The 27479-nt window shown below is 38.8% G+C and overlaps 1 protein-coding gene across 6 annotated transcripts in view; it reads left to right on the top strand.

Moving 5' to 3' along the window:
• Positions 1-27250, top strand: part of RIPK1 (receptor interacting serine/threonine kinase 1) — a 41558-nt gene extending 14308 nt beyond the window's left edge. For 5 of the 6 annotated variants that reach the window (XM_045866453.3, XM_045866454.3, XM_064597265.1 and 2 more), the window contains 7 exons: positions 771-999; positions 3244-3393; positions 16040-16116; positions 19584-19680; positions 20539-21105; positions 22326-22466; positions 24202-27250. In XM_045866453.3, the coding sequence (XP_045722409.2) occupies positions 771-999; positions 3244-3393; positions 16040-16116; positions 19584-19680; positions 20539-21105; positions 22326-22466; positions 24202-24488 (1548 nt within the window). In that variant the 3' untranslated portion in view covers positions 24489-27250. Of the gene's footprint in view, positions 1-207; positions 320-770; positions 1000-3243; positions 3394-16039; positions 16117-19583; positions 19681-20538; positions 21106-22325; positions 22467-24201 lie in introns of all 6 variants that reach the window. The other variant, XM_064597266.1, reaches the window with a different exon arrangement.
• Positions 27251-27479: the final 229 nt, after the last annotated feature.

Raw genomic sequence — 27479 nt, 5'->3', positions numbered from 1 at the left:
TCATCACATGCCAAAACCCATACCCATATGCTTGGATTCCTAGAGGCAAAAGTGAAACTGTCATCTTTGATTTCTTCTTAACTGTATTGTTCTATTGTTCTGTACTTTTGTTCTTGCCACCTCTCTCTGTTCTGTGTCTGATCTTTGTATTTTTCTTTTTGCTTTCTTCTCTGTTTTCCTCCTCCTTCCTATCCCATCTTCTCTTAGGTTCAGGCTACCAACTCAAAACAACTAGCATTGCAGTCCTTAACCTCAGGACTTTGGAGTCCTTAGAATCTCGCGTCCACAGGCTTCAGGACACCATTTGGGAAAATTGAAGGTGCAGTATCTCGTCATCATCAGCTATACAAATCTGCTGAGAAGAAAATATCTTTTCTTCCTAGCCCCAGAAATAGTTGAAAAATATATGTAGAGTAAATGAGGAATTAGAATAAACATGTTTTACTGTAGTTCATGTTAGAAATGACTTCTGCTTTTTCTGTTCGCTTCCCCTCCCCTAACCCCACTAGCAAATTCCATGGTTTTATTGCATAAGAATTTGAGATACCAGAATTTCACATGGACATTTCTTAGAGGACATTTTCCAGCAAGCTGAGGAAACACAAAGTTTCTATGAATTTGTTCAGAAGTAGCTGTTTTAAATCTATCTAGTGGAAATTTCTGGAAATCCACTATACCTCCCATCTATTAGTTAAGCCCCAAATTTAAAGACAAGTCTGATTTACCTGTGGCTCTCACAGAACAATCCTTTTGGTTTTGATTTCTTGCAGATAGCTGATCTTGGCGTTGCTTCCTTTAAGATGTGGAGTAAACTGACTAAAGAGGAACATAATGAGCAGAGGAAATTGAATAGTGTCTCTAAGAAAAATGGCGGAACCCTTTGCTACATGGCCCCTGAGCATCTGAATGACATCAATGCAAAGCCCTCGGAGAAGTCAGATGTGTACAGCTTTGGCATAGTACTTTGGGCAATATTTGCTAATAAGGAGCCCTATGAAAGTAAGACATTTGTAGAGGAATGGGATCTGGGTATTAATCAAAACTGCTGAGTAAAATAGTGACCTTCAGTGAAGTCAGTTAAGACTTATGACTGTCTGTTCATTTAATGTCTTTCTTACCCACTACACCGTAAGTTACGCAGGGGCTGGGACCATATCTGATTTATTCAGTGCTATTTCCTCAGTATCTACACACACAGTGCCTGGAACACAGTAGGTGCTCAATACCATTATGTTGAATGAATGAGTAATCTCAGTTTAGGAATCAGGGATCACAGGACAAATAGGAGCCTTGATGATATATCTGAGTTTGGGAAGTGATGTAAAATTCCAGGATTCTTCCTGAACAGGAAAGCTTGCTTGCTTCTGCTTATGAGACATAGTACTTCATACTTTCATTCATTCACTTGCTCCCTTACTCGAGAATTATTTCTTTTCGGTACTTACTATGGGCACTTTAATTGGAATTAAGAATAAAGAGATGAGAAAAGACATTGTTCATGAAGGAGAACCAATATAGAATTGGTCATTCTTCAGATTAATGGACATTTTCTGGTCCCATTTTCTTGGGTGATTATCAGCTCCCTTGGTTTAATGATCACCCATTGCCAAGGCCTCTAAAATCTCTTATCTCTAGCCCTGGCCTGGATATCCCCTTATCTGTTAGATCCATTACACCTACCAGAGGAACCCCAAAGCAGCATCCCCCCAAACAAATTCATCTTCTGCATGCTCTCCTTGTAGTCCACTCAGCTTTGCTCTTCTCATGTTCAGAAAATGGCATCACCATCCACCTACTGAGTCGCTGGACCAGAACCCTTACTCATCCCAGTCTCAGCTTTGCCGCTTGTCTCCTACATCCAATCAGACATCAAAACCTATGAATCCAAGGTATACATACGATTCAAGATACATCTTGAATCCATCCACTTCTATCGCCACCAGACTCTCTTTAGTTCACACCCTTCATATTTCTGCTGAAGCCTACTCATGCCATTCCCCATTCACACTGCAGCCAAGCTGGTCATGCTAAAAGGCAAGTATGACCATCTCACTCATCTATTTAAAATCTTTCCAAGGCTGGGGCTCCTGGGTGGCTCAGGTGGTTAAGCGACTGCCTTCGGCTCAGGTCATGATCCTGGGGTCCTGGGATCAAGCCCTGCATCAGGCTCCCTGCTCGGCCGGAAGCCTGCTTCTCCCTCTCCCACTCCCCCTACTTGTGTTCCCCCTCATGCTGTCTCTCTCTCTCTCTCTCTGTCAATTAAATAAATAAATAAAATCTTAAAAAAAAAAAAATCTTTCCAAGGCTCCCTGGGCCTTCAGGATAAAGTTCAAATTCTTCAATATGGAATACCAAGCCCTCTCTGATTTGGCTTTTCCATCTTTCTCTAGCCTTATTCCTTACCTCTCTTTCTTTAGTCAATATGCCCAGTTATAATGAACTATTCATAATTCCTGGGACACATCATGATTTCGGGGACTTCCAGCCTATTCATATCCTGCTTCCCTAGCCTGGAATCCTCCTCTCAGAGTCCTCCTTCCTGATTCTTTTTTTTTTTTTTTAAAGATTTTGTTTATTTATTTGAGAGAGAGAGAGAATGAGAGACAGAGAGCATGAGAGGGAGGAGGGTCAGAGGGAGAAGCAGACTCCCTGCCAAGCAGGGAGCCCGATGCGGGACTCGATCCCGGGACTCCAGGACCATGACCCGAGCCGAAAGCAGTCGCTTAACCAACTGAGCCACCCAGGCACCCCCTTCCTGATTCTTTACATGGATAAATCCTGCTCATTTTTCTTGACTCAGCAAAGCCTTCTCTGACCTTCTAGTCACAGTTGTTAGCAGAACCCTTTGTACTTACTCCTTGAATAACAGTTACCACTCAGTGTTTTCAGTCACAATAGATTGAGCTCCTTACAGGTAAGAGCTGTACCATATTTGTCTTTGTATTAAAATCTGGAGTATGCCATTGGTTTTATTTATATATTCTATTTGTTCTACCAGGAGGCCACTTTGTTGTGAATTCTGTCTCATCGGCAGAGGTTAAAATGTCGTTTGATCATGTGGGCAGTAGAACATGCCAGTGCCTTGTCAGAGGGTCATTCTGCCCCTATCAGATGAGGCACCTGTATTAAAAGCACACCCTCTGTAGAGAGAGATGAGCAGCATTGTCCAAATTCTGCCACCTCCCTGCCTGAGATATGCAGGACCTAAGAGAAAGTCAACTTAAATTCTTCTTTGCTTTATAGATGCTATCTGTGAACAGCAGTTGATAATGTGCATTAAATCTGGGAACAGGCCAAATGTGGAAGACATCCTTGAGTACTGCCCAATGGAGATTATCAGCATCATGAAGCAATGCTGGGAGGCGAAACCAGAAGTTCGGCCAACATTTACTGGTAAGAGCATCTTTTATGACTGTGTACATTGCCAATGAGGCGAATTTTCCTAGTAAGATGTTGTCAAGGAGTTGCTTTAAGTTTTCAAAAAACTCAGTTCCACTTGTGATTTCAGATTGGTTTTCTAGATTTCAAACATTTTGTTCAATGAAAAGATACCATCCATCTCAAAAGCATGAAGGCATGTAAGGCCCTCTTATTTCTTTTTCTTTCACAAGTAACTTTTTAAAAATTGTGTTAAAATATACATAACACATCATTTACCATGTTAACCTTCTTCAAGTGTATGGGGCAATGGCATTGAGTACCTTCACCATCGCCACCACCCATCTCCAAAACTTCATCTTCCCAAACTGAAACTTTGTTTCAGTTAAATACCAGCTCCCCATTCAATACCAGCTCCCCATTCCTCTTCCCCCAGCCCTTGGCAACCACCATTCTAACTTTTCATCTCTCTGAATTTATTCTATTATGTCTATTATTACATAAATAGAAAGGTACTACTCTGGGTACCTCATGTAAGTGGAATCATACAGGATTTGTCTTTTTGTGCCTGGCTTAGTTCAGTCGGCATAATGTCTGAGGTTCCTCCATGTTGTAGCATGTGTCAGAAGCTCCTTCCTTTTTATTGCTGAATGGTATGTATTCTGTGGTATTTATAGACCACATTTTCTTTATTCATTCATCTGTTGATGGATACTTGGGTTGCTTCCACTGGCCTCTTTGTTTCTTTTTTTTTTTTAAAGATTTTATTTATTTATTTGACAGAGAGAGACACAGCGAGAGAGGGAACACAAGCAGGGGGAGTGGGAGAGGGAGAAGCAGGCCTCCCGCCGAGCAGGGAGCCCGATGCGGGGCTCAATCCCAGGGTCCCGGGACCACGACCTGAGCCGAAGGCAGACGCTTAACGACTGAGCCACCCAGGCGCCCCGGCCTCTTTGTTTCTTAGCTTCTCTTGTTTCTTTTCTCTCCCCTTGTGTAGCTGACATCTTTGGAAATGTATGTTGTCATTTAGATTGGGCCTATAGGAGAGGGAGAGGGAAAGGGACATGGATGTTTGCCACATCCTTGTACCTCTTCCCATTCCTCTAGGTTACCTAGGATCTTGCTAAGATCCTAGAGGCAGAGGAAGAATGGAAATCAGAGGAAAGAAAATCAAGTGAGCAAAAAATAAACAGTAGGAAGTCACTTAGGAGCCTATTTCTGCTGTGAGAAAACAGAATTAAAGCCCACCTACCGCTGCTACCAAGGATTAGAGGGTTACTTTGGTTTATTTGCTTGTTTTCTTATTCTGTTAGTCAGCCAATCTTCTCCTGACTTAGTCTCTTCTCTTCTTTCATGCCTTTTTCACCTTTTCAAAATTAAAGTTCTTATTTTGAGATAATTGTAGATTTACATGTGGTTGTAAGAAAAACACAGAGGGGTACCTGGCTGGCTCAGTCGGTAGAACGTGGGACTCTTGATCTGGGGGGTTGTAAGTTTGAGCCCCAGGTTCGGTGTAGACATTACTTAAAAACCTTTAAAAAAAAAATTCTCCTTTTTGATGGGATCTTTGCCTGGTTTGGGGATTAAGGTAATGCTGGCCTCATAGAATGAGTTTGGAAGCTTTCCTTCTGTTTCTGTTTTTTGAAACAGCTTCAGGAGAATAGGTATTATTTCTTCTTTGAATGTTTGGTAGAATTCCCCAGGGAATCCATCAGGCCCTGGACTCTTGTTTTTTGGGAGGTTTTTGATCACTGCTTCAATCTTGTTACTCGTTGTTGGCCTATTCAGGTTTCATTTTCTTCCTGTTTCAGTCTTGGCAGTTTATAGGTTTCCAGGAAGGCATCCATTTCTTCCAGGTTGCTCAATTTATTGGCATATAGTTGTTGATACTAATTTCTGATAATTGTTTCTATTTCCTTGGTGTTAGTCGTGATCTCTCCCCTTTCATTCATAATTTTATTAATTTGGGTCCTTTCTGTTTTCTTTTGGCTAAGTCTGGCCAATGGTTTATTGATCTTATTAATTCTTTCAAAGAACCAGCTTCAAGTGTCATTGATCTGATCTACTGTGTTTCTGGTTTCTAATCCGTTGACCTCTGTTCTAATCTTAACTATTTCTCTTCTAATGCATGGCTTAAACATTGTTAAAATGTCTATGCTACCCAGAGCAATCTATACCTTCAATGCCATCCCGATCAAAATTCCAATGACATTTTTCAAAGTGCTGGAACAAACAATCCTAAAATTTGTATGGAATCAGAAAAGACCCCGAATCGCCAAGGAGATGTTGAAAAAGAAAAACAAAGCTGGGGGCATCACGTTGCCCGATTTCAAGCAATATTACAAAGCAGTGATCACCAAGACAGCATGGAACTGGCACAAAAACAGACATATAGACCAATGGAACAGAATAGAGAACCCAGATATGGACCCTCAACTCTATGGTCAAATAATCTTCGACAAGGCAGGAAAAAACATGCAATGGAAAAAAGACAGTCTCTTCAATAAATGGTGCTGGGAAAATTGGACAGCCACATGCAGAAGAATGAAACTCGACCATTCTCTAACACCATTCACAAAGATAAACTCAAACTACGAATCCATCAAAATTCTAGAGGAGAACATAGGCAGTAAGCTCTTTGACATCAACCACAGCAACTTCTTTCAAAACACGTCTCCAAAGGCTAGTGAAACAAAAGCAAAAGTGAACTTTTGGGACTTCATCAAGATAAAAAGCTCCTGCACAGCAAAGGAAACAGTCAACAAAACAAACAGGCAACCCACAGAATGGGAGAAGATATTTGCAAATGACACTACAGATAAAGGGCTGGTATCCAAGATCTATAAAGAACTTCTCAAACTCAACACCCAAAAAACAAATAATCAAGTCAAAAAATGGGCAGAAGACATGAAAAGACACTTCTCCGAAGATCTACAAATGTCTAACAGACACATGAAAAAATGTTCATCATCATTAGCCATCAGGGAAATTCAGATCAAAACCACATTGAGATACCACCTTACACCAGTTAGAATGGCAAAAATGGACAGGGAAAGAAACAACAAATGTGGGAGAGGTTGTGGAGAAAGGGGAACCCTCTTACATTGTTGGTGAGAATGCAAATTTGTACAGCCACTTTGGAAAACAGTGTGGAGGTGCCTCAAAAAGTTAAAAATAGAGCTACCCTATGACCCAGCAATTGCACTCCTGGGTATTTACCCCAAAGACACAGATGTAGTGAAAAGAAGGGCCATATGCACCCCAATGTTCATAGCAGCAATGTCCACAATAGCCAAACTGTGGAAGGAGCTGAGATGCCCTTCAACAGATGAATGGATAAAGAAGATGTGGTCCATATATACAATGGAATATTACTCAGCCATCAGAAAGGATGAATACCCAACTTTTACATCAACATAGATTGGACTAGAGGAGATTATGCTAAGTGAAATAAGTCAAGCAGAGAAAGTCAATTATCATATGGTTTCACTTGTTTGTGGAACATAAGGAATAGCATGGAGGACATTAGGAGAAGGAAGGGAAAAATGAAGCGGGGGGCAGGAATCAGGGAGAGACGAACCATGAGAGACTATGGACTCTGAGAAACAAACTGAGAGTTTTAGGGACGTGAGGGTATGGGTTAGCCTGGTGATGGGTATTAAGGAGGGCACATACTGCATGGAACACTGGGTGTTACATGAAAACAATGAATCGTGGATCACCACATCAAAAACTAATGATGTATTGTATGGTGACTAACATAACATAATAAAATAAAATTACAAAAAATAAAAAATTAAAAAAAAAGAGGGGCACTTGGGTGGCTTAGTTAAGCCTCTGCCTTTGGCTCGGGTCATGATCCCAGGGTCCTGGAGTCCCGGGATCAAACCCTACATAGAACTCCCTGCTCCGTGGGGAGTCTGCTTCTCCCTCTCCCTCTGCCTGCTGCTCCCCCTGCTTGTGCTCTCTCTGTCTCTTTGTGCCAAATAAATAAAATAATATCTAAAAAAAAGAAAAAAGAAAAGAAATAACAGAAATAACAGAAATATCCCTTATCCTTTTATTGAATTTACCCCAATGATAACATCTGGCCTAACTATAGTATAGTATTACAACTAGGATATTGACATTGATATAGTCAGATACAGAACATCTCCATCACCACAAGGGGTCCATTATGTTGCCCTCCTATAGCCACACCCACTTTCCTCCCCAACCCCACCCCCCTCCTTCACCTCTGCGGATCACTGAACTGTTCTCCATTTCTATCATTTTTTTGTCATTTCACAAGTTACATAAATAGAATCATAAAATACTTTTTGGAAATCCTTTGGGAATGGCTTTTTGCCACTCAGCATAAATCCCTAGAGATTCATCAAGGCTGTTCTGTGTATCAATGATTTGTTCCTTTTCATTGCTGAATAGTATTCCATGGTGTGGATGTACCACAGTTTGTTTATTCTCTCCTCAAAGGAAATCTGGTTTGTTCCCAGTTTTTGGCTATTATAACTAACACTGCTGTAAATATTCATGTTACAGGTTTTTGTGTGAATATAAGTTTTTATTTCTTTGGAATAAATACCCAGGAGTGAGATAGCTAGGTTGTATGGTAGTTTCATGATTGTTTTTTTGTGGGCTTTTCTTGCCACTGTTTTCCAGAGTAGTTGTACCATTTTATGTTCCTACCAGCAATGTGAACCACCAGTGATCCAGTTTCCCTGCATCTTTTCTAGCATTTGGTATTATCACTATGTCATTTTAGCCATTCTGATAGGTATGTAGTGATATCTCACTGCGGTTTTAATTTGTATTTCTCCAATGGCTAATGATATTGAATATATCTTTTTTTGTGCTTATTTGCTATCTGTCTCTCTGTTTTGGTAAAATGTTGCTTTAATAACTTTTGCCCACTTTCTAATTAGATTGCTTGGTTTCTTTTTACTGTTGAATTTTGAATGTTCTTTATATATTCCATATAGTATTCCTTCATTGGATATGTAGTTTGCAAATGTTTTCCTCCAACATATAGTGCTTTTTTTTTATTCTCTTAGAAGCATCTTTCACAGAGTAAAAGTTTTTGATGAAGTCTAGTTTATTAATTTTTCCTTTTATGGATTGTACTTTGGTGTCAAGCCTAAAAACACTGTCAGGGTTAGATTTCAAAGATTTTCTAATATGTTTTGTTCTAAAATTCTTACAGTTTTACATTTAAGACTGTGTTAAGTATTTTTTTCTATTATTGTCAAGGAAAATTTTTAATTGATAACCAAAGAACAATAGCACAGAACTAAATATTTGGTTGTCTTTCTTGCCAGTTATTCAATTTAGATTTTATTGGAAAAATACCACAATCTATCTTGAGTTAATTATTTTATAAGATATGTGGCTTAGGTTGAAGTTCATTTTTTGCCTATGAATATCGTCTTGTTCCAGCACCGTGTGTTGAAAATCTATCTTTCCAGGGCACCTGGGTGGCTCAGTTGTCTGTCATTGGCTCAGGTCATGATCCTGGAGTCCCGGGATCAAGCCCTACATAGAACTGCCTGCTTGGTGGGGAGCCTGCTTCTCCCTCTGCCTCTCACCCTACTTGTGCACTCTCTCTCAAATAAATAAATAAAATCTTTAAAAAAAAAAAAAAAGAAAGTATCTTTCCTCCATTGAATGGCTTTTTCTTCTTTGGCAGAAATCATTGGGATATCTCTATGCATTTATTTTTGGGTTCTCTATTCTGGTCCATTGATGTGTGCATCTATCCCTCTGCCAATACCCACAGTCTTAATATAGTGATATGTCTTAAAACTGTATAGATTGATTCCTCTCATTTTTTTATTTAAAAAATTCTTTTAGCTACTCTATTTCCTTTGTCTTTCCATATAAAATTTAGAAAAAATCTTGTCTAAATCTACAAAAAAAAATCTTACCCAGATTTTGATAGAAATTGTGTTAAATCGGTATATCCATTTGGGGAGAATTGAGATCTTTACTATATTGAGTTTTCTAATCCATGAACACATGGTCTCTTCATTTATATCTTCTTTGATTTATTTTATCAGTGTTCTATAGTTTTCAGCATACAAGTCCTATATATTTCTCTTTTTTGAGCAATTATAAGTATTTTGTATTTTAAATTTAGGTGTCCATTTGTTCATTGCTAGAATATAGAAATATAGTTGATTTTTTTTGTATGTTAATCTTGTATCTTATGACCTTACTGAATTGACTTATTAGTTCTAGGAGTTTTGGGGTATCTTCTTTAGATTTTCATGTCATCTCCAAATAGAGAGTTTTATTTCTTCTTTTCTGATCTGTATGACTTTTATTTCCTTTTCTTACTTTATCACATTGGCTAGAATTTCTAGCATTATCTTAAATAAGAGCAGTGAGAGCAGACACCCTCACTTTTTCTCAATATTAGGGGAAAGCATTCAGACTTTCCATATGAAGTATGTTAGCTTTAGGTATTTTGTAGATACTCTTTATCACTTGATGAAGTTCACCATATTTAATCTTATTTTTCTGAGAATTTATCATGAATTGGTTTTGAATTTTGTCAAATGCTTTTTCTGCATTGATTGGTATGGTAATGTGATTTCCGTTCTTTTCATTGTTAATATGGTGAATTACATTGATTAATTTTTGAATACCAAACCAGCCTTGCATCCCAGGAATAAAACCTATTTTGTAATGGTGTTTGATTCTTTTAATATATTGCTAAATTCCATTTGCTAGTATTTTGCTAAGGCTTTTGCAAGTATAGTCATGAGGATATTGGTCTATAACTTTATGCTTTTTGTATTTATTGTCTTTGTCTGGTTTTGATATCAGGATCAATATTGGCTCCATAAAAGAAATTGAGAAGTTTTCCCTCTTATTTTTTGGAAGAGAATGAGTGTAAGTAATGTTAATTCTTTAGAAGTTTGGTAGAATTCTCTGAAGAAACCATCCAGGCCTGGAAATTTCTTTTTTTGGGAGTTTTTAAATTTTGAAGTTGATTTCTTTAATAGTATAGGAGCTATCTAGATGATCTGTTTTACATCAGAGTAGTCTGTTTTATATCAGAGTAGTATATCAAATAGTTGGGTAGTTCTGGTTATGGTAGTTTGTATTTTTTGAGGAAATGATAATTCATTTAAGTTGTCAAATTTATATGTGTAAAGTTGTTTGTAGTATCTCTTATTATTGTTTAGATACCTGCAGTGTTTGTAGTGATATCCCGTTTCATTCCTGATACTGGTTATGTATGTCTCTGTTTTCCTTTGTCAGTCTTCCTATTGATCTTTTCAAATAACCAGCTTTTTGTTTCATTGATTTCCCCTATTGTTTTTATGTTTTCCATTTCATAGATCCCTGTTCTTTATCATTTCCTTTCTTCTACTTTTGTGTTGTTCTTCTTTTCCTAGGTTCTTGAGGTGGGAACTTAGATTATTGATTTGGATTTGAGACCTTTTCTCATTTCTAATGTGTATGTAATGCCATAAATTTCCTTCTCAGCACTGCTTTAGTTATGTCCCACAAATTTTGATATATTGTTTTTTATTTTCATTTAATTCATTGCATTTTTAAAATTTCCTTGAGACTTTCTCTTTGATCTGTGCATTATTTAGAAGTATGTTGTTTAGTTTTCAAAAGTTTGGAAATTTTCTTGTTATCTTTCTGTTACTGATGTCTGGTTTGATTTCATTTTAGTCAGAGAACACATTCTGTGTGTTTAACTTCTGTCAAATTTATTGAAGTTTATTTTATGGCCCAGGATATGGTGTATCATGGGATATGTTCTGTGGACACTTGAAAGGAATGGATTATTCTGCTGTCTTTGGGTAGAGTGTGCTGTAAATCTTGATTAGATCCTGTTGATGCTGTTGTTGAGTTCTTCTATGCCTTGGCTGATTTTCTGTCTAGTTCTTTGAATTGTTGAGAAAGAGATGTTCAAGTCTACAATTATAATTGAGAATTTGTCTATTTCTGCTCTTAGTTTTATCGTCTTTTGCTTTATAGATTTTCCATCTCTGTTGTTTGGTGTATATATATTTAGGATTGCTATGTCTTGATGGATTGATCCTTTTATCATTATATAAATGTCCCTTTTTGTCTCCAGCAATCATCTTTTTTTTTTTTTAAAGATTTTATTTATTTGACAGTGAGAGAGACACAGCAAGAGAGGGAACACAAGCAGGGGGAGTGGGAGAGGGAGAAGCAGGCTTCCCACTGAGCAGGGAGCCTGATGTGGGACTCAATCCCAGGACCCTGGGACCATCACCTGAGCCGAAGGCAGATGCTTAATGACTGAGCCACCCAGGTGACCTCCAGCAATCATCTTTGCTGTGAAGTCTACTTTATTGGATATTAATATGGCCACCTTTCTTTTCTCTTACTCATGTTTATATGATATATCTTTCCCCGTCTTTTTACTTTAAATTGCCTATAATCATTATATGTGAAGTGAGTTTCTTGTGACAGCATATACTTGGGTCATGTTTCCTTAATCTATTCTGCCAATACCTGTCTTTTGATTGGTGTTTTTAGACCATATTAATTTAGTGTAATTTTGATGTTAGAGCTTACATTTCCCATTTTATTTTGTTTTTTGTTCTTTCTGTTTTTCATGTCTCCATTTTCTTTTTGCTGCCTTCCTATGCATTCTTGAACATATTTAGAATCCCATTTTAATTTATCAATAGTATTTTTTTCTTTCTTTTCTTTTCTTTTCTTTCTTTTAAAGAGAGCACATGCACACATGAGCTGGGGAGGGGCAGAGGGAGAGAATCTTAAGCAGGCTCCATGCCCCAGTGCAGAGCCCAATGTGGGGCTCCATCTTACAACCCTGAGATCATGACCTGAGCTGAAATCAAGAGTTGGACACTTAACTGACTGAGTCACCCAGGCTCCCCTGAATTTATGGATAATATATTTGAGGATAGTTTTTCCAATGGATACTCTAGGTGTTACATTATCTGTACATAATTTATCACAGTATACTTATATTATTTTACCAGTTTGAGTGGAGTATAAAAACTTTACTTCCTTTACTTCCCTTTACCTTCCTTTGTATATAATTGCCTTAAATAGTTCCTCTACATATATTTAGAATACATTGACATTGTTACAGTTTTGCTTCAACTGTCAGTGATAGTTTAGAAAACTCAAAAAGAGAAAGAGAGCCTATTGTATTTACCCATATTTTTGATTTCTGTGTTGTGGGGTGTTTTTTGTAGTATTACTTCTGACACTAAATGTGTCACAACTAGGTGTTCTAGAATTCAATTAAATTCTGACACTAACCAACTGGAGTTATTGTCAGATTCCACAGATTTAAGGGCTTAGGCCTGCTGTAAGATTGTCGCCACTTTAGACCCAGATGCAGATAGGATGCCAAGGCTACCCACACTTCTACTCCACCAAATACAAATTTGAAGGTCCTCATAATACCCCCTTAAGGTTCAATAATTCACTAGAACTCATAGAACTCAGGAAAACATTTTACTTACATTTACTGGAGTACAACTCAGGAACAGCCAAAGGAAGAGATTCATTAAGTTATTGGTGGTGGGAGTGGTGTGCCACAGAGCTCTCATGCCACTTTCCCAACAATGTACTCACTCAATGTATTCACTACTGGAAGCTCTCCAAACCCCATTGTGTAGGGGTTTTCATGGAGGCTTCATTAAGTAGGCAGTATTGATTAAATCACTGGTCATTGGTGACTGAACTAAATCTCTAGTCCCTCTCCCCTCAGCTGGTACTGAAAGCGCCAGCCTTGTAATCATAACTAGGTCCTTCTGGTGACCAGCTCCAATCCTGAAGCTATCTAGCTTCTTGTCCTCATCCCTGTAGCCAGGAGCCATCTCATTAACATAGAAAAGACATTCTTACTGCTCAGGAGATCCCAGGGATTTGGGGAGCTCCATGCCATGAACCAGCTGAAGCTGGGAAAAAGAATAAATATTTTTTAATTATACCACATGTGTTCTTTCTTCCTCCCTGATGTTCCAGGGTATCTTCTTTTTTTTTTTTTTAAGATTTTTATTTATTTATTTATTTATTTATTTATTTATTTATTTATTTATTTGAGAGAGAGAGAAACAGCATGAGAGGGGAGAGGGTCAGAGGGAGAAGCAGGCTCCCCGCTGAGCCAGGAGCCTGATGTGGGACTCGATCCCAGGACTCCGGGACCAAAACCGGAGCCAAAGGCAGTCGCTTAACCAACTGAGTCACCCAGGCGCCCTGGGGTATCTTCTTTTATCATTTCCTTCTTGTTTAGGAAGTTCCTTTAGCCATTCTTTTAGGTTGTTGTCTGCTAGGGACAAATTATCAGTTTTTTTTCATTTGAGAATGTCTTGGTCTTACCTTCATTTCTGTAGGATATTTTTGCTGGGTGTAGGATTCTGGGTTGACAATTCCTTTCTTTCAGGATTTAATAAATACCATGCAACTTACTCTGGCCTCCATGGTTTTAGTTAAGAAATCCTTTTTTTTAAACCTATAGGTAAGGCATTTTCTCTGGCTGCTTTCACAACTTTATCTTTCAGAGGTTTAATTATTGTCATGGTATGAATTTGTTTGGGTTTATTCTGTTTGGGTTTTCTTTTGATTTTTGAATCTGTAGATATATGTCCCTTCCCAAATTTGAGAAGCTTTCAGCCATTATCTCGTAGAGTACTTTTTTCAGCCATGCTCTCTTTTTCCTTTCTGAGGTAGGGATAACAAAAATACTAGATCTTTTGTTATAGTTTCACTTGTCCCTGAGGCTCTGTACACTTTTTTTTTCTCAGTTTATTTTCTTTCTCTTGATCAAATTGGGTTATGTCTATCATTCTGTCTTTCAGCTTACTGATTTTCCTCTGTCCCCTTTATTCTGCTGTTGAACTCATCCATTTTGGTTTACTATATTTTTTAATTCAAAAATTTCATTGAACTTTCTTTTATATCTTGTTTCTTTGTTGAGGCTTCCTGTTTTTTTATCTTTATTTTTTTTAAGATTATTTATTTATTTGATGGAGAGAGAGTGAGAGTGTGCAAGAGAGCACAAGCAGGGGGAGTGGCAGGCAGAGGGAGAAGCAGGCTGTGCAGGGAGCCTGATGTGGGACTCGATCCCAGGGTCCTGGGGTCATGACCCAAGCAAAGGCAATGGCTTAACCAACTGAGCCACCCAGGCATCCCTGTTTTTTCATTTGTTTTAAGCTTATTTGTAATTGCTTGTTGAAGCATTTGTATCATGGCTGTTTAAACCTTTAAACAGTGAATTCTACTATCTCTGGTATCTTGGTGTTGACATCTATTGATTATCTTTTTTTCTCCAGTTTTAGATATTCCTGGTTCTTAGTGTGATGAGTTATTTTTTTCTCTTGAAACTTGTACATTTTCTTATAGTGTTAGGAGATTCTGGATCTTCTTCAAGCCTTCTCTATTAGCTAGCCTTTTCTGACATGGCTTTGCCAGTGGAAGGGTGGCTGCCACCTTGTTTGACAGGTAGAGGGACGTCCAGGTTTTCTACTGAGCCCTGTTGACACCTGAGGCGGGGTGGTGGGGGGCCAGGGGGGGGGCTCCTTGTTTGTACTGGTCAGGATGGAAGTTCCAGTGGAGTGCACCTGGTCTCCATGGACACTGCAGTGGAGGTGAAAGTTCTGACTCCCACTGGGGCCTCTCCTGATACTTCTCCACTGGAATGGGTGGGAGCACCTTATTACTGCAAAATAAGGGTGCAAGTCCAGTTTACCCTCATAGTCCATTGATTACCATCTGGCAGGAAGGAAAGACCTGGCTCCTTATTTGGCCTTCTCTGAGATCACTCTGGTGGGAATGTTGGAGTACCCTGTTACTGTTTCATGAGGTTGGAAGTCTTAGCTCTTCTTACTTGGCCTTTGCTGGTGAGGTTGCGAGTGGAGCCACAGTGTATTCTGTGATGTTTGGCTGGAGAATGGTTATTGAATAAAGGTCTTTTGTCTTGCTAGGCTGCCCCTTGCTTAGTCCTTTGGCTAGAAGAGGCTTTTGTTAGGCTTTTTTTTTTTGGTGGGGGGGTGGGTTGCCAGCTTCCTTAAGGCTAAGTCTGAGATCTAAAAGGCAAAAAGAAATCCTAGTGAACTCATCGCCATGACTTTCCTCAGATCCCAAACTCTGTAGTTGGTCTGCCTTTTCTTTCCTCCTTTCAGACTCTTTTCATGTTTGTTTTATATGTGATATCTAGCAGTTCTTGTGCTTAGAGGGAGAAATGAGGAAAAGTATGTCTACTCTATCTTCCTGAAAGTGGAAGTTGCCTTTTTCTTTTAAAGCTAGCACCTCTTGACTCATATCAAATCCTTATTCTGAGTATTCTGTCCTATAATAATTCTGATCCCAGAGACATAGAAACAAGGAGTCCATCCATCCCTGTTCACTTGGAGAGTAATTCATACTAGATAGGGCTCTGTGCTGCAGCCAGAGAAACATGCTATTAGGCAGTAGCCCTTGGTTTTCAGTGTTATCTTGTCCCTCCTTCTGTCCACCTACTTATTGGTCTTACTAGTCTCTACATGTAAGTCAGTGATTTGGCATTAAAATTTTTATTTTACTGCTTTGTCCACAGATTAAGGTAAGTAATTCAAAAATAATAGATTGCTAATATTTAAATTTTACTTTAGAAAATACTTTACTTTAGAAAATTTAAAGTATTATTTTTTTTATACAGGCATTGAAGAAAAATTTAGGCCCTTTTATGTAGTTCAATTAGAAGAAAATGTAGAAGACGATGTGACAAGTTTAAAGGTAGGTAACCTAGCAGGTACTCAAAGCATAACATATCAAAACATATATATTATCAATCTTGAAAACCAAGGCAATATAATTTGAGGTAAGCAAGCTTGATAACCACTTGAAGAAAATTAGCAGTTTTATACAGATATCATCAAGTTGGCATACTGGACCCATTCCTCCATCAAAACTAATGAAATGAGAAAAATTATATATAGCAATATGAAAACAAAAGCACAATGTCACTGGAATAGAATGGAAAGTACCGTAGGTGGATCAGTCGTTTTGAAGAATTCTTGAAAGATAGAAAGCCAACAGAATTATATTTGCTAAGTCATAGAACAGAAGAAGAAAATGCTAACCCAAAACATAATGCTGAAGAAGAACTGGTGGAGCAAGCCTTGGGTCCGTGTGTACAAGAAACAGAATGGTCACCTGGGACATTGATGATAAGATTGTCATTCGGGAACCATGGTTGTGCCAGTTACAAAAGTTGGCTCCTCCCCCTGATTCCCTTGCACTAAGCAACAGATGAGAGCAGCATCTGCCTCAACTTGAAGCAGTGAAGTTGGTGTCTGGGGTCTAAGAGGTATGTCAAAGGTTGATACCAGCTAAGTAACCAAGAGAAACAAAGACCTTCCCTACATACACACTTAGAAAGCAAGTTGCTGGCCTAAGTCTTATAGCAACATGAGGGGAAGACTACAGTAAATAAAACAGGAAGGCATATGGAGATTTTAAAATAAAGATAAAAAACCAGAGAGTCAAGAATTACCAGACTTTTGAGGGATACCTACACTCTAAAAGGAGAGGTATCCAGTGGAAACCGTTCTTGGGCATCCAAAGGCCATCAGGAAGGATAGTTACTAAGGCTAAAAAAGCATTACCACAATAATCAGGAATATTTCATAATGATAAAAAGTTCAATTCACCAGGAAGATAATAACAGCTTTAAATATGTATATGCCCTAAATAACATGGCCTCAATACATACAAAGCAAAACTTGACAAAACTCAAAGGAGAAATAGACAAATTGGAGATTTTAATATAGATTTCTCACTGATAGAACAACTGGACAAAAAAAAAAATCAGTAAGGATATAGAAAATTTGAAGAACATGATTAACATTTGACTGAATGGAAAGAAATAAAACACTGCATTTAATAACTGCAGAATACTTACCTTTAAAGGCTTTTCCAAGAACATACAGAACACACTTTAAAATTGACCATGCCCTGGGAAATAAAACAATTATCAACCAATTTAAAAGGATTGTAATCATATAAAGAATTTTCTCTGATTTTATTTCAGTTATGCTACAAATTAATCTTAAAATTAGAAAATCTCATGTGGTTAGGAGTTAAGAAGTATATTTTTAAATACCTGTGGATCAAAAAGGGAAATCACAATGGAACTTAGAAAAACTTAAAACTGAAGACTAACAAAAACACTACATATTAAAACAAAATGCAAATATGACTAAGAAAAAAACTTAAAGGAAATACCAAAATGTTAATTTTGTGCTTGAAGTGGAGGCAGTACGTGTAGGTTTCTTTTTAAATATAATTCTGTACATTTTCTATATTTTCAATAATGAGTAGTATCACTTTTATAGCAAAAAAGAGTTTCTTTTTCTTTTTTTTTTATTTTGGTAAAATATACATAACATAAAATTTACCATCTTACCCATTTTTTCTTTTCTTTTTTAAAGATTTATTTATTTATTTTAGAGAGTGAGCGCAATCGCACATGGATGGGAGGAGGGCAGAGGGAGTGTGAAAGAGAGTCTTAAGGCGACTGGGTGCTGATCGCAGAGGCTGACGCAGGGCTCTATCTATATCATGACCTGGAGATCACGACCTGAGCAGAAACCAAAAGTCAGTCCCTTAAAGGACTGCACCACCCACGTGCCCCACCATTGTACCCATTTTTAAGTGTACAATTCAGTAGCATTAAGTACACTCACAATGTTGTACAAACGTAGCTAGTATCCATTTCCATTTTTAAAAATCCCAAACAGAAACTCAGTATCCATTAAATAAGAGCCCCTCATTCCTCCCTTTCCCCAGCCCCTGCTAACATTTAATTCCAGTTTCTGTCTATGAATTTGCCTCTTCTAGGTACCTTACAGATGTGGGGATCAGACAGTATTTGTCTTCTTGTGTCTACCCTGTTTCACTAAGGGTAATGTTTTCAAGGTTCATCCATGTTGTAGCATGTGTTAGAGCTTCACTCCTTTTTGAGGCTGAATAATTCTCCATTTTATGTGTCTATCACAGTTTGATTATTGATTCAGCTGTGATGGATACTGAATTGTTTCCACCTTTTATCTGTGAATAAGGCTGCTATGAACATTGGTGTATGATTTTTTTTTTTTTTTTTTTTGAGCTCTTCAATTCTTTTGGGTATATACATAAGAGTGGAATTGCTACGTTGTATGATAATACTATGTTTAACTTCTGGGGAACCATCAAATTGTTTTCTATAATGGCCTTACCATTTTACATTTCCACCTACAATGCACAAGGTTCCAATTTCTCTACATTCTCACCAACACTTTTCATGCTCTGGGTTTTGTTTTGTTTTTTAAATAATAGCCATTCTAATGAGTGTGAAGTCATATATATCTTACATGGTGGTTTTAATGGATATTTTCTTAATGACTAATGATGTTGAGCACCTTTTCATGTGCCATTTGTAGATCTTCTTTAGAGAAATGTTTATTCAAGCCCTTTGGTCATTTTTGAATTGAGTTGTTTTACTGTTGAATTGTATGAATTCTTTATATAATCTGGATATTCATCCCTTATCAGAGATATATGATTTGCAAATATTTTTCTTCCTATTCCATTTCACTCTCTTGATGGTGTCCTTTGATGCACAGAGGCTTTAATTTTGATGTTGTCCAGTTTATTTATTTTTATTTTATTGCCTATGTTACTGGTGTCCTATTTGAGAAATTATTGTCAAATCAAATGTCATGAATCTTTCCCCCTATGTTTTCTTCTAATGTTTATGTGGTTTAAGCGCTTAAGCTTTGGTCCATGTGAATTAATTTTTGTATATATTAATGGTAAGGGTCCAGCTTCATTCTTTTAGGTGTGGATATCCTGTGTTCCCCCATTGCATGGTCTTGGCACCCTTGTTGAAAATCAGTTAGCCATGCAAGGGTTTATTTCTGGGTTCTCTTATTATCTTCCATTGGTCTCTGCCTGTCCTTTGACCATTACCACACAGTTTTGATTATTGTAGTTTTGTAGTAAGTTTTGAAATCAGGAAGTGTGAACCCTCCAAATTGGTTCTTCTTTTTTAAGGTTGTTTTGGCTATTTGGGAAAAAAGTTTATTTTTAAAAAAAGATTTATTCCTTGTAAGAGCTACAGGAAATCTCTACCATTTGAAAAGATTTGTTTTTCTTATAATAATTTTCTGGAACTATTTTCTACTGCTTACTAAGGTGTACATTTATGCTGTTAATTACAGAAAGAGTATCCAGACCCAGCCCAAAATTTAATTGTGAAGAGAATGCATTCTCTCCAGATTGACTGTACAGCAATACCTCCAAGCAGGTCAAATTCAGGTAACATCCGATGACTGAAAGTAATGTATTCACTTGTTTGTTCATGCATTCACTCTATTCTCAAAAATACTTTTCATGACCGTAAAGAAACAGAAGAAGCTATAAAATATTTAAAGAAATTTATAATATATTTGGGAGTGAAGATACATATATTTGAAAGAGTAAATAGCAGTGTATTCACCAAAATCACAAAGCATCCTGAACATAAGAGGCCTAACATATCTGATAGGAAGAAAGTGACGGCTCAGGAACAAGAGGGGATGTGTGTGGAAGCAAGGTCCTTGAGGTCAGGGATGACAGATTCAGAGAACAAGCAGAGAGGTTGATCTCAGATTCAAGGAGGGATACTAAAGGAAAAACAGAGTATAGGATATTGAAACCACTTTATTAGCTATCTGTCTTAGGACAAATTAACCTCTTGTAAACGTCATCCATCAAGTCATGATAATAATTGCTCCTACTCCTACAGGGCTTTTAAAGAATAAAAGAATCCATGGAAAGTGCTTAACACCAAGCTGCTCCTGTTCTTATTTTGTAGCCCTGCATCCCATCAAGGAGACAGCCACCTTCTCTGCTACAACACAAGTCCCTCTCTTCCTTGCTCATTCCTGTGACACTCACATTTCTGTTGCCTGTTAAAATTTCCCTAGTGCTCTCTCACCACCATGCAGGTACTTCTACGAATTACCTATATAGGTAATATAGGTAGGAAGAGGACCATCAAGTAAATGCTTTTTTATTTGTTCGCAAAGGTTTCAGTATGTTATTCTGAGATACAGATGTATGATGGTGCTCAGCTTTTATTTTACTTCTTGTTGCTTTTTGAAACTCTTTCCAATGTTGATCATTTCTTCTCAGCCCCAGAACAGCCCAGCTCGCTGCACAGTTCCCAGGGACTTGGGATAGGTCCCGTGGAGGAGTCCTGGTTTGGTCCCTCCCTAGAGAACCAGCAGGAGGAGAATCAGCTCAGCTTGCAGAGTAAACTCCAGGAGGAAGCCAACTACCATCTTTTTGGCAGCCGCATGGACAGGCAGACAAAACCGCTCAGACAGAATGTGGCTTATAATAGAGAGGAGGAAAGGAGACGAAGGGTCTCCCATGACCCTTTTGCACAGCAGAGACCTTACGAGAATGTTCAGAACCCAGGAGTAAAAGGCCTTCCTTATTCTAGTGCAACCAGTCCTGGTAATGCACTACACCAACCCACAGGGCTAACCAGCCAACCCCAAGTACTATACTGGAACAATGGACTGTACAATCCATTCCCTTTTGGAACAAGACCACAGGATCTGGGAACAGCAGGTTCAAGAGTTTGGTATGGGCCAAATCCAAGCCATATGCCAAGCGTGCATAAAACTCCAGTGCCTGAGACCAACCTACTGGGAAATACACCCACCCTTCCATTCATCTCCGTCCTATCAAGAGGTAAACAGTTTTTTTAGCTACAATTTTTTTTTTAAATGTTTCTGAAAATAAAGCAGCCATTAGCTCTGTTGTAGACTCTAAGGTAACAAGGGTGAGTTGCTTGTGGTGTTCAGCCGCCAGATGCAATTTGCAACCGTGGAATAATCTCCATCAGACCACTTGGCCTCAGTTCAGGTGGGATTCATTGCAGCTGCCTGCAAGTGTTGGATTACAGGTCCTTCCTTGTAATTGGTAGGCATTGTCTGCTCTAATCTGCATCACAGTGGTCCCATTGTACCCAATCTGTGATGGAAGTGAAGGTCACTGCTTGTGTTCTTTTACTTGCTTGCTGTTTTCTGAAGGTTAAGAAAGAAGTCTTGGATATTTTGATTCTTATATAGGCCAAAGACTGCCATTTGTGATGAAACCAAAATATTGGGCTACCATCACCACCATTTATCTCCAGAGCTCTTTTCATCTTCCCAAACTGAAATTCTGTACTCATCAGACACTAATTCCCCAGTCCACCTCCCATCCCGGCAGCCACCATTCTACTTTGCGTCTTTATGAATTTGACTACTCTAGGGTACTTCATAGAAGTGGAATCATACAATCTTTGTCCTCTTGTGACTGGCTTATTTCACTGAGCACAGTGTCCTAAAGGTTCATCCATGTTGTAGCATGTATCAGGATTTCCTTCCTTTTTAAGGCTGAAAATATTCTATTGTCAGTATATAACACATTTTGCTTATCTGTTCCTCTGTTGATGGACATTGGGTGGCTTCCACTTTTGGGCTGTTGTGAATAATGCTGCTATAGACTGGGGTGTATAAATCTTTGTTTGAGGCCCTGCTTTCATTCCTTTGGGTATATACCCAGAAGTGGAATTGCTGGATCTTAGGGTAATTCTATTTTTAATTTTTTTGAGGAACCTCCATACTGTTTACCACACCATTTTGTATTCCCACCAGCAGCACACAGGGGTTCCAGTTCATTCACATCCTTGCCAACACGTGTTATTTCTGTTGTTGTTTTGTTTTTGTTTTTGTTTTTATAGTAGTCATCGTGATGGATGTGAGGTTGGTTCAGTTACATTTTAAAGAAGAAAATTTCAAAGGTTGGCATAGGATAAATAATTTAAATTATACATCTGGAGTAAAGCTCTGCCCTTTTACCATGTTGTATTTATTTCTTTTGCTTTCAGTCTAGATATACTTACCTGTGTGTTTCACTCTATTCAGATGAGTCTGCAAAATGTACCATATACAACAGTGCTGGCATTCAGGTTGGAGACCAAAATTATATGGAGATTAGTGGAATGAGTTCAGTGCTACCAGACATGAACTTGAAAGAGCCAGCTTCTAAGTACCAAGATATCTTTGGTAAGATGCCCTTTAAAGACCTGTCATCTAGCAACCTGAAACTTTCTTACTTGTTTAGAGGGATAGAGTGGAATCCTGAAATTTTTCCAATTATTTTCCCTGAAAGTTGCCCCATGTTTTCTCTGTAAAATGTCTCTGTAATTTCCGTATAATTTTTTTGTGGTTTATTTATGTTTAATATGGGGATAATTACAATATCTAATTCACAGATTTGTTATGAAAATTAAATGAGTCAATATGTATAAAGAGCTTAGAACACTGCCTAACACATAGTAAGATCTATGAAAGTGTTGAACACATCATCATCATCATCATGATCAATATCACTACTCAGACCTAAGAGAGGTAGGTCCCTCAGGTCTTCATCAAAAGGGATTCTGAAAAGATAGAAGACTATGCCCTCAACAGCACCTCTGTTATAAAAACAAGAGAGCTTTCTCTTACAGGGTTCCACTCTGCAGGCTCATAACATTAATCCCAAAACACAACCTGGGAAACAGGCATGAGGCCAAAACAATGGGATTTAAGAACGCAGCTTTATGATTAACCCCAGGGCTGGCAAAATGTTTCTGTCAAGTGCCAGAGAGTAAATGTTTTAGGTTTCACTGGCCCTGAGGTCTCTGTTGCAACTACTCACCTGACATTGCAATGCAACAGCAGCCACGGACAATATGTACATATGTACGTGGCTGTGTTCCAGTAAAACTTTTTTTACAAAAACAGGCAGCAGGCCAGATTTGGCCCAGAGGCCATAGTTTGCCAATCCCTGGCCTAATCCATTTGAAGAATAGTCCTTAGAGAGGAGGTTCCTAACTCTTGGGGTGACACAGGTACCCTTGAGAATCTGATGAAGCCCAGGGTCCCTCTCCCGGAGAGGTGTTGACAAAATTTGGGACGTTTTTGGACTGCTGACATCCAGTGGTGATGACAGAAATGCATTGTGGGGAGCTAAGGAAAGAATGGGAGTTGCGGGGCGAGGGGGGATGCTAAGGAAAGAATGGGCATGGGGAATGAGATGTCTTTTTCCTTATATTCAGCTTATTGGGCTGGGATGAGGATCAAGGAAAATGTGTGTGGTGGTGATTTTATACTTTAGTTTCTTTTTGTTATTTTTATGAAGGCCTAAGAGGAAGGAACCAGTAGAAAGGGAGGCTGTGGCTGTAGGAGAAGATAACACTTAGGGTAAAGGAGAGAGGAGTCCCAAACAGACCTTGAAAAGTAGATACCTCATTCCTTAAAAGATAAGGGAAGGCACTGTAATTGAAAAGTTTGCACTTGATGGTCTTGGTTTCCCTAAGTAAGAGGAATGTGAACTGTAGGGGGCAGGGGATCAGGAATTGAATGACCTTGATTCTGGCCAGATATAAGTAGACAATGCCAAAAGGAACAAAAATGGTGTTTTCTTCCCTCTTTACATCAGGAAGGCCTGATATTAACAGGGCCACTGGCTAAGGTTGTATAGAACAGCCTAGTAGCCAAGCAGGGCTTTTATTCCCAATGCCATCAGCTGTAGCTGGGAGAGGTATCTGCTAAGAGGAAGAGGTTCTCTATTGTACTCACATAAACATTCCAAATGGGCTTCCAGACATGTAAAGTATCACCTCATGGGTCAGCAACTCTATAATTAATAAGTTATCTTTTTTATTGTCTCCTGATACTCTTTATACAGGTTTTTGAAACTAGAATGTTCAAATGGGTTATAGCCTGATGCCTTCTTCTCTTTTCTGTTTGGCAGAAAATATCACTAGTCTGACTGATAAACATCTGAACCCAGTCAGGGAAAATCTGGGGAAGCAATGGAAAAACTGTGCCCGTAAGCTGGGCTTCACTGAACCTCAGATTGAGGAAATTGACCATGACTATGAGCGCGATGGACTAAAAGAAAAGGTTTACCAGATGCTCCAAAAGTGGCTGATGAGGGAAGGCAATAAGGGGGCCACGGTGGGAAAGCTGGCCTATGCGCTCTACCAGTGTTCAAGAATAGACCTCCTGAACGATTTGGTACATATCAGCCAGAGCTAACTCCAGAAGGGGCTTTGGCAGCATGAGGTAATCTCCTCACCTAGTAAGTAACCCGCTGGAAGTGTGCTCCCTCGGATCCTTCAGAATTCTCTCCTCACTGATACAGGTTCTCTGCATAAAAATCTCCCGCATTCCATAGCTGGAGCATGGGAAAGAAATCTACAGCGAACAACCTACGAACCAGGAAGACCTATTAATGGCTGAGACCCACTCCAAAAAGAAGCCTAACTGGGTTTTGAAAGGGAGAGATACTTGAGGAAGATAATTTTCTTTCAGTTCATTCCGTAACCTTCCGCAATGACATTCATTTCATTTCCTGGAGTTTTGTTTCAGCAAGAGAAAAAAAAATTCAGCTTTCTTATTTTATGCTCTCTTCTCCACATAGGCTCCTGTTATCACCAAAGTACAGTGAAATTGTGAGTTCTCTTCAACTAGTTTTTTTTTTGGTATTCTAACCACAGTTCATTCCAAAACTCTAAGGTCTGTTAACTTCAGTATCAAATGTTGTGTCCGTCACCACAGGCTTCAAGAATTACATGCAGTCTCCACTCCATAAATTAACTGGAGGGATTTTAAGGAGTACTAAAACAGAAAAAAAAAAAGAGAACAAAAATATCAGAATTTTCCAGGTGGTTGTTGCAAGGAATTACTACTTATTGTGGTGACTACATCAATTCTTGATGGAGTTTTTAAGTTCCTTCCTAGCATTCTGATACTTTATGTACTTTCCCAACCTCTGTGCCCTGCAGAGGCTGCAGGGAATATTGATCTCTTCACACCTGGCTGTGACTGGAGCTTCAGGGCTGATCACTGTTGAGCAGCTTCCTCAGCTTACCCCAGGATACTGTAGAAATATTTTCATTTTTTTCTGTGAGCTGCTGTGATGTAAAAAAAGGATACTTCAAAGTCTTCTAATTGTGCCTCTAACACTGGACCTTTCAAAGCCCACCCGAAACTCAGGAATGAGTGAAAGGAACCAGAAGACTAGAAGACTGAAGGCAAGCAGCCCATCCAGTATCACTGCCTGCATGTGGCTAAACAGAGAGGGTGTGTCATTGTGCTCAGCCCTTCCAGGAAGGAGGGAGAGAAGGATGCAGTATGGCGACTGTGGATGTCAGAACAGATTCTAGGGTCTGGTGGGCTGATAACAGTATTGTGGTTGGTGATTCTAAAATCCCGCTAGCCCCAGCTGACACACACACACACACACACCCCAACACCTGAAGTGGGACTGTAAAACAGAATTTCTCAACTTCTGCAGTATTGGCATCTTGGGCCAGATAATTCTTTGTTGTGGGGGCTGTCCCGAGCATTGTAGGATCTGGCTATCTGAAAGTATCCTCTACCCACTAGATGTGAATAGTGCCATTCTCCCCTCCTCCTGTCCCCAGTTGGGACAAGCCAAATGTCTCGAGACATTGCCAAATGTTCCCTGGAAGGACACAGGTGCCCCCGTTGAGAAGAGCCCTGCTACAAAGTAATGAACCTCAGTCTCTTACCCACACATATCTAGGCTCACTACTTAGTTGCCACATAGCATTAGATCACACAGACCGAAAGAAAAATTGGATGGAGAAAGAGTCCCAGGCTTTGGTAGAGAGGAGTGGGTGGATGATTGCTTTTCTAAATGTATCCCTTGTACCTCTATCCTAAGTGTTTAAATTCTCTAAATTCCAAAGCAATTGGATGATCAATGTTAAGAGGCAAAAATGGTATTTTTAACGGACTTTTAAAAAAAAAATTTTGTACCTCAAATATAAGCAACTGAAATGATGTGTTTGTATAAATGAAACCATTTGGGCTTCTCCACTTAGGTTGGCATTTCCTATACGTACTCTCCCTTTCACCCTCCTGCTATTAGCAGCCAAGAGGAAGCTGAGAGTAAAAAGAAGAGAAGCTTCTGGACAGCTTTTTGGCTCTCAGGATAAAAATGTGCTGCCTTGAGAGCCTGCAGCCCCGCTGTCCTTCAAACATGGTTCAGAAGTCTTTCTTTCAGCCCCCACTCTCTAAAAACTGGACTGAAAAGAGCCAAATTTGTATCTGAAGAGTTTCAATACAAGAAAATCAATTGGGCAGAAAATCAATTAAATGAGATGGCACGGACTACAAAATGAGAAGTCATACTTGGTTCTGCAAAAGACCCTAAGATTTCTACTGTAAATAACGCCCACTTCCAACTCTTACAGCTTGTGAAATCAGTGGGTTTTCCACTTGCTGTGGTTACAGTATTTGTTTGGGGTCCATCATATGAAGTTAGGTCTTCAGGAATAGTTCTTTCTTTCTCAGAAAATGTTTTAAATAGCATTTCGATGTACATTTTAATGTGTGTTATTTACAAACGTTTTTCTTTTATAATAATGTGAATAAAACTAGGTGTTACTAAGATAAATGACTTAACCAATTGCAGATAAAAATGTTTTGTGTCAGCAGCAGGCTGTGACACTACAATGGAAAACAAGCTGAACCTGACTTTATGTAAAAACTTCCTTGCCAGAATGTGCAATGGTAGATGATATTGTTAGTATTTTAGTATTGGTTTCTCTCCATACAAGAATAACCATGTCGGGATGCCTGGGCGGCTCAGTCGGTTAAGCGTCTGCCTTCGGCTCAGGTCATGATCCCAGAGTCCTGGGATCGAGTCCCGCATCTGGCTCCCTGCTCAGCGGAGAGCCTGCTTCTCCCCCTGCCTGCCGCCCCACTGCTTGTGCTCTCTCTCTCTGACAAATGAATAAATAAAATCTTTTAAAAAAAAAAAAAAAGAACCATGTCAACAAGATCGATTCTTTTAGTCACATCTGTTGTTGTAGGATTAAAAAAAAAAAAAATCCACTAACTGCCAAAACTGAATTTAATACAACACCGCGGTTTAAATTTTAAATTTAACCCATCAGGTTTTAGGGTTTTAGGGGCAGGAAGTGAAAGATTAATGATTTTTACCCATTGCAATCAGGCAGGGTTAATGTGCAATTTCACTGCAAAGGATTGAAGTCA

Source organism: Mirounga angustirostris, unplaced genomic scaffold (assembly GCF_029215605.1).
Source record: "Mirounga angustirostris isolate CCGP_5_RB_7025 unplaced genomic scaffold, mMirAng1.0.hap1 SCAF_8, whole genome shotgun sequence".
Lineage (NCBI taxonomy): Eukaryota > Metazoa > Chordata > Mammalia > Carnivora > Phocidae > Mirounga > Mirounga angustirostris.
This window is presented reverse-complemented; position numbering and strand designations above follow the sequence as displayed.